The following is a 12,423-nucleotide window of genomic DNA, read 5'->3' as shown; positions in this document are numbered from 1 at the left end:
GACAGTCGCAGATGTGGTACCTAGACATTACATTTAGTAAAAACATATAGACTATTCCTTTGACTGTGGTCAAATCTAGGGTTCTGACTCTCACTCTGCTGATGAAGTTTAACTATGTAAATAGATCAAAGTTTACCTCTCTTAGTTCTGTAGTGACATAATGCTGGAGGTCTTTGGCAGCTTTGGCACGCGTGTCTTCATTGCGACTCTTGAGACCACTCACAAACTGCTGCAGAACTGTGGCAGTGCCAGACATGCTGGCGGCTGGGATGCAGCTATCAGTAGATCTACCTGTAATTCAAACAACATGTCATATCAGAAACAACTGTGTTATTCTGACTGTAGAAACTAAAGTGAAGAAACATTTTGATGTCCAGGATAAGCAGTGCTGTCTGAGACTGTATTTCGGAAAAAAAAATAAACTTTTACAACTTCCAGAAAATAAAAAGCCTTCCATTGAAAATATATTTGACATTCAGTGTCCCTTTATGAAAAATATATTTGCCATAATTTTATAAAAAATGTGAATGTCAATTCAATTAGTTAAAGTATATAAATGTACAGTATGCTAATGTCTACAGTAAAAGTAATTCATCCCTTGTAGGGTTTGAACCAAGTCTTTCGGTTAACAGCTCAGATTTTCACCACTACAAAGCCCATCCCCATTTCAATAAAACATAAACACATACAGGAGCTAACAATTTTAAGTGATTCAATCCCCCAAATTAGGTGTCCTGATCAAGGATTTAACCTACAATTTCACAGCTCCTAGCCCAAATCTTTAACCACAAAGGATACACAATCTCGACTGTATAACACGTCATATTATTATTATTAAAGCATGCTCAGATGAAAATAATAGACGCGCATGTAGAATAATATAGAATAATGGAAGAACACAATAACAGGACGCATAGTGGTTAGCCAAAGGTGCTAACCTACAATCATCATTAGCACCAGTGACTGTTAACCGTTTACGTAATATCAAACAGAACATTAAAAAGGATTCATGTATTTTAAAATGCAATATTTCTTACTTGTGTAAAAGGTTTTGCACTAACGTTAGATGTGTTGCACTCGTGAAACTGCAAATACAGAAGGCGGGCACAAAAACGGAGTGACGTCGCTTCCGTCTATGACTGTCCAGTTTTGGTTTAACCAACCATTCGCTCGGACGGAAACAGGAGGAAAGCTGGTAAGTCCCGCCCCTTCCGCTAACCCCACTGGACCTCTAGGTTGAAAAATCGTCAATGCAAGTGAATGTGAGAAAATAATAATTTTCTGGTCCCGTTTGAATTTTGCCATGAATGTGAACATATGTTGTCTGTGAATTTTTAATATAATTTTTCGTGTGAAGAATGCTACAATTTAGCGGGTAGTAGAAGTTTGATACGGTTAGACTTTGTGTGAGAGCACTTTGTGGACTACAACTCTTCGCTGCTTTCGATTACATCAGAAGGGAATCTGAAGAAAGAACAGCAGCCCATTTTGTTTGAATGGTGACATCTGGGTACAAAACACACAGGCATCTCGATCTGTCTCCATAGATTATCGCAGCATTAGCACCGTGATTTGACAAGTGGAGGGAAAATGTGTTATTCTGGTGACGTCACATAGGCGACATGTAGTCTTTCTCGTTATGTCTTTTCCACAACTGCTAGCCAAAGAATCATACAATATACTGTCAAACTCGTAACATGAAAAATTATATAAAAAATCACAGACAACATATGTTCACATTCATGGCACAATTCAAACGGGACCAGAAAATAATTATTTTCTCACATTCACTTGCATTGACGATTTTTCAACCTAGAGGTCCACTTGGGGTTTTACCCATAGAGGTTTTACCCTTCTTATACTCTGTCTATGGGTTTTACGGATGGGCGGGACTTACCAAGCACTACGTACTAAAAATGAGTAAAATATTGGTAATGGCATAAAAAAGCGACAAGGTAGTAAGACAGAAAGCCAGTGTTTTTAATAATAAAATGTTCAGTTAAAAACTGCGAGACCAGCCTCTACTTTGAAAAACGGTCAACCACCGTTGTTGTTTTTTTTGGTACGTGCAGATAGACATTACGGTAGCATGTAAAAACTAATTTAAAAAATGAAAGCGATCTTCCTCTGAACATGATTTCGCATAGGCCTAACGTTACATTTATTCAGTCAGTCTGTCTGTCAAAGATTGAATTAATTATTAAATAACGTCATAAAGTAAATAAATATAAAATAATACAAATACTAAATACAACGCATGATAATGTTCAAATAAATTAAAATGTTAAATAATATTAAATGTTGAATTTCAAAATTACTGTCTGATGTTGAATTACAAAATAAAAGCCCATCCAAAAACTCATATAACCTGTTTTGTCTAAAAAGAAAACTTATAAAGTCAATGTAGAATTCTTGTTGACACTTTTTATACCAATTAGAATTTATAGGGGAAAAAACACCTTATGAGTTTTTAGAGGGCTTTTCTTTTGGAATTACATCAGACTACACAGGCTAAACAGCTCCTGTGTGAGTGACACTCTGGGTTGGTATTATCAGGCATATTTTATTTATTTATTTATTTATTGACTGACAAACTGACTGAATAAATATATTTTATTACGTAGCTCCGCCCCTTTTCAGGGCCACGCTCATTGTGTTCTGTCTTCCGATTTGTATTTCCACAGCATGAGAGTAAGATCTTACAGATTTATGAATTAACCACTACAAAGGTGACTGTTAAGTCTACAATAAGTAAATCCACTTCATCAATTAATTAGCCTACTTTTCGACAATGATGCCACAGCTTGTTTCTCTGGCGAATAAGGTCTATAATGAAAAGTCTCGGGTCACTTAACGTAACCATGGTTCCCTAGCTAATGTTTTGGGGAATCTCTTTTACCGAAAATACTGAAGTCTGATTGAATTGTGCCATTGCAACTGCAATATCCAATGGCACTCACACGATCGAGCGAGGGGTGAGGCCAACCGCTATATATCTCAGTCAGCGCTTTTGCCTCAGAAGGAAGGATTTCATCTCCTTGCACCGCTCAGGAACCTGACGATCAAGTCGTACTTCCTATATCTCGACTGCATCCTGATTTGCGTTAATATAAGGGCAACATCATTTTGAGGGTGGAGCGGAACAGCCACGATCTGACCCATCTTCTGCAGGAAGGAAGCACAGAAGTGATCGAAGAAGAAGATATAGTATCTATGTTCTTTTAGAGGTGAACCTGGATTTCTCCGGTTCAGTGCGGGTGCCAACGGTGCCCCATCCCTGAAAAGTCTCAGAGGAATGAGTCAGGAAGGCTATCTGGGGAATGAGGTCCTAGTTGGGCCATTACGGGGCAACTAAAAAAACCTGCTCCTTCTTACCTGACCTAACACAGTGATGTGCAAGAGGGCTCACTGGGTAATTAACGCATTCTGTGAAGGCGACGGCGTCAGCTGTAAGCCGGTGTCTCCGTGTTTAAGGGAGTAAACAACTGGCAAGGGGACAAGATCAGAGCGGCAACAGCTGGACCGCCTGAGGATGGAGTCTCCACTCTCTTCGGCAACAGGCTGTCGTGAGGCCACATGGGCAGCACGATTGAGCAGGCCGGAATTTAAAGTGGAAGAAGCAACCTCAGAAACTTCTGACTCCATAGGAGGAGGTGGCAGGCGAGTTGTGACATGCGAGGGAAGCGCAACGGTCGCTGTACTGGGCAGTGCATCTTGCTGAGCAGCAGCATCAAGCAAGGAAACTGCTATTTTCAACTCGAGGCAATTGAATGCCAATGCGGTGTGAGGTATGCCCAAGCCCTCCTTACTGCATGCCCATTATACGTGGCTCCTGAGCTAGTGTTTAGTAGACACTTATTCTAGGAGCGATTAGCCCAGAGAAACAAAAGGTCTGAACACTGCTGAGAGTTTGGCAGCATACCAGGTGTTGTTAACACACTCAACCACGTGTGTTGCTCTACCACGGCTACCTAGGGACTTGGTCATGAAGTCAGTGCTGAAGCGGAAATCATATGGAGGAAACCGGTTATATGCGGCTGCATCTACCACATGCCCCAGGAGCCTCTGAAGGTTATTCAGTGGGACCCTTTCTCACTTTTAAGCACTGACCTGACACGTTCCAGTTGAGAAACGTGTAAACCAAGTCCACCTCCGAACTGGAAAAAAGCTCCTCAGTCCGTGTACGAGTTACTCTTCTCCAGTTGACCTGAAGACCCAACTGACTATGTAGCACTCGAAGGGAGGGACTTGTACTGAGACTTCGACCCCTCAACGCAAGACACAGATTGGCCCGTGTTTGCGGAGGAGTGGATATCTGAAGTACCTATCCTTTAGGTCCCACGCTAAAGACCATTCACGGGGATGAGCATTAGTAATGCGTACTGTGTTGTAACTTGAACGGAGGCTTGAAAAAGGGCCCGAATCAAGCACACAGATGCCTGATGGTCTAACTCACTATAGTTTGAGTACAATGAAGAACAGGCCTCACTTCATATCGGCTAGAGGAACGGCTCGATCGCAACCTTCGCCAGTAGGAAGTGACGACCGCAGACACAATTCGAAACACAGATGTGTAACAAATAGTGCTGCACATGGGCGGGTGCCAGACGAACTGAATCGTCTTTAGCCGAGTCTGATTATACAAGAACCGGCTGAGTTGGTCAGGAGCACCTTTCAGTGCTACAACGGACCAACACAGGGGGCCCAAGGTATCAGAGACGTACTCAGAGTGAGGCAGCGGGCTAGAGAACAGGAACACAGCTCGGAAGGCCCGAAGGCGGCCCGAAGCAGGGTCTGAATGATTAACACCTGTCTCTAGTTTTTGTAGCGGCAGAGAGTGCGTGAGAAGGCGTGACCGGGTCCTCGAACGCACACAATGCCAGCTAATAAAGCCGAGTCTGTTGGTACAGAGGAACCGCTGGATCAGCCAGGAGCACCGTGTAGTGCTACAACTGAGCGATGCAGGGGAACCACGGATACCACAGACTTCTAGGCAAAAAACAGGGACCCAGCTCGGAAGTGTGTAGTGTGTAGTGTGACTCTTACCTGTCTGTTCATGGCGGTAGAGAGTGCATGAGAAAGCGTGACCGGGTCCTCGAACCGCACCCAACTGAAGGCTGGCAATACAAGAGGTAGCTGAGGGGTGCAAGGCTTTACAGGGTCGCACACCACCAGTCTTGGCCCTCTTTGAACCAAGGAACAGAGGAAACTACTTTTTCTTTGAAGTGTGGGTACCGTCGGCTCCGCTGTTTTTGGGCACCAGCGGCGGAACAGTCACACACACACAACAAAGCTTCCACCCGACCCTCCACCGGGGGGAGGGAGTGGATCGGACCAACTCCAAGAGCATCCTCCTCCATCCATGAGTGGTCCGCTCAGGGAATGCTTTCGCTGTCGCTTGCCACCTGGCTTGGCAGTGCCTAGAACGGGCTGGGCGCCCCTACAGTGGCCGGCTCCACGCTGAGGTCTGACTGAAGGCTGCTGCGGATGCCCAGCGGTATTGGCGGCAGGGGGGGGAGGAACTGCCACCGGCGGGGTGGAGGCAGCAGCGAATCGCCGGGGCAGGATGTGCCGAAAGTCCTCTGTCTGCGCTTGGGCAGCAGAGAACTGTTGGGCACAGCTCTCCACCGCGTCGCCGATCAGCCCAACCTGGGAAATTGGGGAGACCAGGAACCGAACCGTGTCCACATCCCGCCATATCACCCAGGCTGAGCCAACGATGGTGCTCCTGGACCCTAAGGTGGACATCGCCAGACAGATCGCGCATGCCACGACACTCCTGCCCCGGAGGGCGAGGTCGGATGCGGTGTGGAGCTCACCTATGAGCGCACGGTCTGGGCTGCCCTCGTGCATGTCCATGAGTGCCCTGGCCTGATAAACCTGTAGCAGCGCCATGGCACGCAAGAGGAGGCGGTTTGCCCACAGACTTTGTAAGTTCTGCCCGTCAGAACGAATGAGAACTCACAGGCTATAAGGGGGAAACGAGGGGCCCCCGTCCAAAAGGCAGCGGCCTCCGGACACAGGTGCACCTGTGTCGAGACAGACTGCTCCATTGGAGGGATAGCCTCGCAATCCTTCACCACTCTTCCGTCAAGGGTAGTGAGTGGGGAAAAGCTATTCAGGCAGTTTCTGGCAGAGAAAGGTGCCGTCCACAACCTGGTAAGCTCTCCATGCACTTCGGGAAAGAAAGGCACTGGGGCGGCGAGCTGAGAACCAGCGCGGTCCGTCCCGAGACACCAATCAACCAACCGAGACTGTTCGGGACAGCGCTGCGGGGCGGATCGTGTGATGCGATTCACGCACGCCAATGTCCATTGGCTTGTTTTTACAATACTCGAAGATGACAGGCTCCCAAACGTGATCCCAATCAGTCGACACGTCGACTACGTCGAACTGATAGGGAACCATGGTTACATTTAGTAATCCGAGACGTCACTTTTCGAGGTAGGTATCTTAATATTGCGACACTAGCTGACGCTTCGGGGAATGTATAAAATCCCTGCCTTGAGAGCGGTCTGGAAAGTTTGTAAGACACGCCAGGTCTAAAAAGTCGTTGGTGTGGTCCTCAAGGCTTCGTTGCCCTGCTCTATAAAGATCAGGTGGACAGCTGGTAAGTCCATTATTTGATTTTCGGTTCAGTCTTCTGTCACAGCTGGTCTGGTAAGCAACACGCACAAACAGGAAAATACTAGAATAATTATTTTGGAGATACAAACTCAGGAACACACAATCAAGTCAATACACAAATCAGTACAAACAAGGGAAATCAAGAACAGGTGTGGTACTAATTCGAAACCATAGAAACTAATGACCAGGAACACCGGCAAATGGGAACAGGGAAAACAAAAACAAAACACAATGAAACTAAAATGAAACAAGGCTGTATTTTATGTATGGAAGTTTAAATAAGTTTCATTAGAAATGTGTTTAATAGTAGATATGTTAGGTAAATGTGACTATGCAGGGTCCAAAGAAGAGACAGCAAGTTTTAAAGTTGAGACACACTCACACACACACATCTAGTTTACTATCTTTGTGGGGACTCTCCATAAACGTAATGGTTTTTATACTGTACAGACTGCATAATCTATCCCCTTACACTAACCCTACCCTGAAACCTGCCCATCGCATAAAGTTTTCTGCATTTTTTCATTTTCATAAAAACTCACTCTGAATGATTTATAAGCTTGTTTCTGCATAGGGACCTCAATTTAGGTCCTCACCGTGACACAAGTCCCCATAAGTTGTTGTGCATTCAGTTTGAAGTCTCCACCGGGATAGAAAAACATGTACACACACATTCTTATACATCTATCTTTGTGAGGACATTTATTGACTCAGTGCAATCTCTAGCTCCTCACCCTAACCTTACCCATCACAACTAACTGCCTAACCCGAACCCTTACCCTTAACCTAATTATAACCTTATCCCTAAAACCAAGTCTTGAACCTCAAACAGGCCTTTAAAGTCGTCTCAGAAAGCGAGAACCGGCCAAAATGTCCTCACTTTACTCTCTTTGTCCTCACTCCGATGGTCTAAAATTCAACCCGCTAATGAGGTGGTGGACGCCACACTGCGTTCCAGGTGAAGATAATGAGGAAATTACATTGTTTTTCATCCCTTAAAGTTAAAACTTTTAGGAAAAAAGTCTTATTATTAACTTGCTTTCTATTCCTTTAATACAGTGGATGACAAATGTCTGTGGGGTCCCATAGACACTGCAGTGGCTTACATTATTGGCAGTTTAGTGTTAAGTGATTAATTTACATCAAAACAAAAGATAACATGTATGCCTTCATCTCTGAAAACATTATTTTTTCTTACATTTAATAAATAATAATAAATAATACATCATAATAAACTCAGTTCCGACTCGCTTTCCATCAATTCCTTTTCATGTGTTGTGACTGGACCGATCAAACACACCATTGTTACACTTAATCTTCACAAGTCCTCACCCAGGCAGACTCCGTGATATCTGGTTGCCCCATTGTGAATTATCACTCTTTTGCTCCACTCATACACTTCAAAAGACACTTAGGACATTGATTGTTCTCAATGAGAGACCAGTACTGGCTACAACAAACAGACATGCAGTCCCATATAAATGGAATTTTCTCCACTAATTCATTGACAGTCTGTCTAATAAATGAACATGCATTTCCCCAGTACATTTTGTGTATTATTACTGTTTGTATATTGTCTTTTTATATTGTATAGTTGCAGAGCTGTTTCCTGTCTGCCTGAGTGAATTGCGTTGTAGCTCTGTATAGCTTTGTTTTTAAACTATTTTCTATCTTTCCTGTCATTTATATTGCTTAATATAATTTAATCATCACAGTTGATGAATGATGGACACATAACCCAGTTTTGAATGACGTTCATTCTTTTCTAGAGAACTGGCAGTTTCAGACAAACTACCGTACACCTTCGAGGCAAACACTGACGTCATAACTATAGATACCTACAATTGTGATTCAGTTATAACTAAGAACATTTAATCAATGTTCTACATCCTCTTTCTTTAGTAATCTTTCATCAGTTTATAACAACAAATATCCACATCAACTCAAAATCAAAGCATGTATAACTAAATATGCTATTGGCACTTAGTGTCACATTTTATGAACAAATGAAACTCTAAACATTTTACTCCAAATTATTTACCAGTCTCTCACAAATGCTTAACCATCTCTAAGGAGGTCACTGAATATACTTTGGGTTTGGTCTTGAGATTCTGCCTGATCGAGTCACATAAAGCTTTTTTTCAGATTCTTTGGCAGGTAAAGTGGCCTCCGATGTTAATTTGGAGTCAGTGGATGTCACTTGTGCATTCGTGTGATTTGCAAGGAAACTTTGATCTTTTCCTGGTGTACAAACTTTCAGTTGATCCGCAAGGTTGTGTATTCATCATTTTATGATGGCAAGGTTTCAGGGACAGGCAAGATGTGTCTACAATTCCTTCTATAATCCCTCCCCTCTGATTCCACCACATACGATCTTGGTTCCTTGCAGATGTCTTTGATGATTCCCACTTTATTGTACCCTTGAGGTGTTTGTAACCTGACTACTTCACATTTGAAAAGAGGATGGAGAGGCTTGCTGCTTTTGTCATAATACAGCTTCTGCTGATGAAAGCCATTTTCTGCAAGTCGTTTTCTGACCGAGACATGGCTGCTGGGATTTTGCGTGCAGGTTTTACAACTGGGTGCACTGCTGGGTTCAGTTTCATTGAATATGTTACTGGAAGCTTACCAATCTCATCCTTGAAAAGGTCTGAATATTCAGAATGAATTTGGCTTACAAAGCTTGAGACTTCATCTGCTGTCACATGATGAATTTCTTTGTTGAGCGAGACCAATTTCTTTTGTAAGCAGTCTGGCAGTCCTATCAATGGTTGCACATTTCTCTTAATGTAGAACGAGAGGTCATATGCCCTTTCTGATGAGTGGCAGGTGAAAGTAGCAAAGCCTGCTGTGGGTATCTCCTCACCTCCATAGGCTATAAACTTGGTGTTTTTCAATGAGCTAGAATCCTCTCCATTTTCGTGAACAAAGCCTCAGAAATTACATTACATTTGGCCCCTGTGTCTACTTTAAGATCAACTGAATGTCCATTGATGTGCACAGTGTAAATTAGCTCAGTCTTTTGGGGAGTTTTCTTTTAAACTGTTTGTACAGCAGCCTTTTCCAGTGACACTCCATCCACACTGTAGGATTCATCCGCAGCATCTGTGGAAGTTTATTTTGGTTTGAGCTGATCTACTGCTTTTCTCCATCTATTCGGCATGTGCTATGGTGTAGATTTACAGCACTTTTTGAAATGATTCCGTTTTTTACATTTCAGGCACTGCTAAGCATTTTTCCTTTTTTGCTTCATACTTGCCTCTACAACTATTACAATTCGCTATGATCTGACAGCCTGTGCGATCAGAGTTGGATCTTTGTTTAAATCCTTGTGTCATTTTAGTCTTTATCTTGTGGTACATGCTGACCACGTTAGTGTTGCTTTTAAGCTCTGCAAGAGTCCTTGCGTGCAGATCAGTCTGCTTGTGGATTTGACACAGTTCTATTGCTTTGGCTAGTGTTAACTCACTGTCTCTTAGTAGAATTTTTTTTCATGCCATCATTGGCCACACCACACAAAAGTCTGTCTCTTATGAGTTCATCTGTTAGATCAGTGGTTCCCAACCTTTTTTTGTCTGAGACCCCATTGTAGCAAATTAGCTCTAAAGAAATATTAATAATCAATCATAACTTGTTATAATTGATTATGAATATTTGGATCAGCAAATAGAATTAACTTAATGTAGTAAAATTAATATTACAATCAACCCACCTGTTTGTCCCATGAACACTCAGCATTAATTGTTTATTAATTCTAAGAAATATTCATTTCCGGGGGAGGGAAATGTCTTTCTTACTTTACAGTACTACTAAGAGCCTGTAGTCAAAATCTAAATCGTAAAGTAAACTTTGTTGCAAGCAGAGAATCAGAACCAAATACGTATTGTGCACAAGTTTTATTAACTAAATCACACACATAACTAATCTAAACACACATACATACATGCATAGGTAAAATGGTGAGTGACAGAATGAAACCGAAAGCAGGAAATGTAACTATGGAAAAGATTAATTAAACCTGAAAAGGACCATCAGCTTATCATTTTCAGAGACCCTCATTAAATGTATACTTGCATGGCCTTTGCAGTGAAACATATCGTAAAGTTCCTGAAGAAGGATTTTTGATGGTCCCATGAGTCTCAATCGATTTCTTCGGCGTTGACTGAAGAAAAATTGGTGAACTTGAGTGGTTTGTTTGACTCTGTTCTGGTTGAAGGTTTTCTCTCTCTCCATGAGCACATGGCTGAGCACATGCAGATTGTGGCCTGCCGGCCCTGGGCCGGAGAGGCCACGCAGGCAACCAAGGAATGAGGAAGTCGGAAGAGTTAATGGTTGCCCATTCAGTGATGGTAAAGTTGCAGATTTCTTCAGAGTTGGATTGAAGAAAATACAGTCTGACTCTGTTGGGAGAGTGAAGGCATAGCAGGCTGTGGTCACGGCCTCGCCACAGACATCAACCCGAAGAAGCAGCAGTGAAGGCCAGAAGAAGAGAGCCTGGGTCACTGTGAATTTGTCTCTAATAAAGCCTGAGAAAAGCCCCACCTCTCCGGGTTTGCTTGACCAATGAGAAGGGTAGAATTTCCAAGGGGGAAAATTCCTCTGTTGTTGATTTATGAATCTTTGTTTTAAGCGTGCTCATTTGCATGTGCAGCTGGATTGGTTTCTGATGAAGAAACTAAGAAAGATTCTTGTAATACTAATATGTTGCGCAGCTATCGACATATCACGTACACAATTATTTCGATCTTCAAAGTACCAATTTATAGAGACCAAACATGGTATAGGTGAGGTTACATTGACCGTTGGTTCTATCATAAAACACACAGTATAAAAAAAAAAAGAATTAAAAGACACTACACAAGACAGTAAATCATTTACACTTTTTTCTGAGATGCATGTTCATTTATAGATCGGTTTGTCTATAAATGAATGCAGCAAAGTCTGTTTTAAGGTCTGTTTCTGACTTCCCTATGGTCTCTGTCTTGACCACATGACCACATTTTTAACAGCAATAAAACATCTTATCCGATGGTAGTCATGGTTCTTGCCCTAGTTGGGGGGAAGGGACCATAGATCCCAGAGTGGGTTTTAAAGATTATTTGATAAGTATAACAAATAATTGTATCTGATTTTTTCATTTCTATCTGTCGCTACACCATTTTTCCCAAGAAAATATTTTAGGGCCCCCCTTCACATTCAATGATATTATCGCTCTTGTACGCTTGCAGCAAGGATGACAAAAAATTTGTTTTCAAACAAACGGTATGTTTATTATTATAACCAGATATGTTTATGCACAAATAATAGCATATGAAATAGCCTAATAAACTCATTTTTGAATGATGTTTATTCTTTACTAGAGAACTGGATATTAATCACATCTTCGGGGCAAACACTGATTGTTTGAAGGCACAGTTGTGATTCAGTTATAACTAAGAACATATAATCAATGTTCTACAACAGTCTATCTGATATTATCTCATTTTGTCTGTCATATTGATCTGACATCGCTAGCTTTAATCTACAATCGCTACCGCTAGCACAACGCACTTGCATTTCACTTGCGTCAACCTGCCATCTGTGCTTACCGTGCTTTTCTCTCTCACGCTCACGCCTTTTACGAGTCCATCAAACAACTGTGGTGAGTTGGATCAGTCACTAGCACTGCCTGCCACATGTATAGTATAGCCTTCTCTGTCAGCGGTGAGGGCTTCACATGTGATAAATGCAGGGAGAAAGTCAGGCTGATGGAGAAGAGTTCAGAACTAGGGACACGCATCCAAACTTTAATCGAGG

General features: G+C 42.4%; 1 protein-coding gene across 1 annotated transcript in view; it reads right to left on the bottom strand.

The window, feature by feature from the left end:
* Positions 1-1,137, bottom strand: part of mtor (mechanistic target of rapamycin kinase) — a 222,836-nt gene extending 221,699 nt beyond the window's left edge. Inside the window, exons 1-2 of the mRNA XM_084388404.1 lie at positions 1,038-1,137; positions 137-291 (exon numbers count right to left, since the gene is read on the bottom strand). Of these exons, the coding sequence (XP_084244530.1) occupies positions 137-256 (120 nt within the window). The 5' untranslated portion in view covers positions 257-291; positions 1,038-1,137. The remainder of the gene's footprint in view (positions 1-136; positions 292-1,037) is intronic.
* Positions 1,138-12,423: the final 11,286 nt, after the last annotated feature.

This window comes from Rutilus rutilus, assembly GCF_951802725.1.
Source record: "Rutilus rutilus genome assembly, chromosome: 19".
NCBI lineage: Eukaryota > Metazoa > Chordata > Actinopteri > Cypriniformes > Leuciscidae > Rutilus > Rutilus rutilus.
Note: the sequence above shows the minus strand (reverse complement) of the source record. Positions and strands in the feature narration are given on the sequence as shown.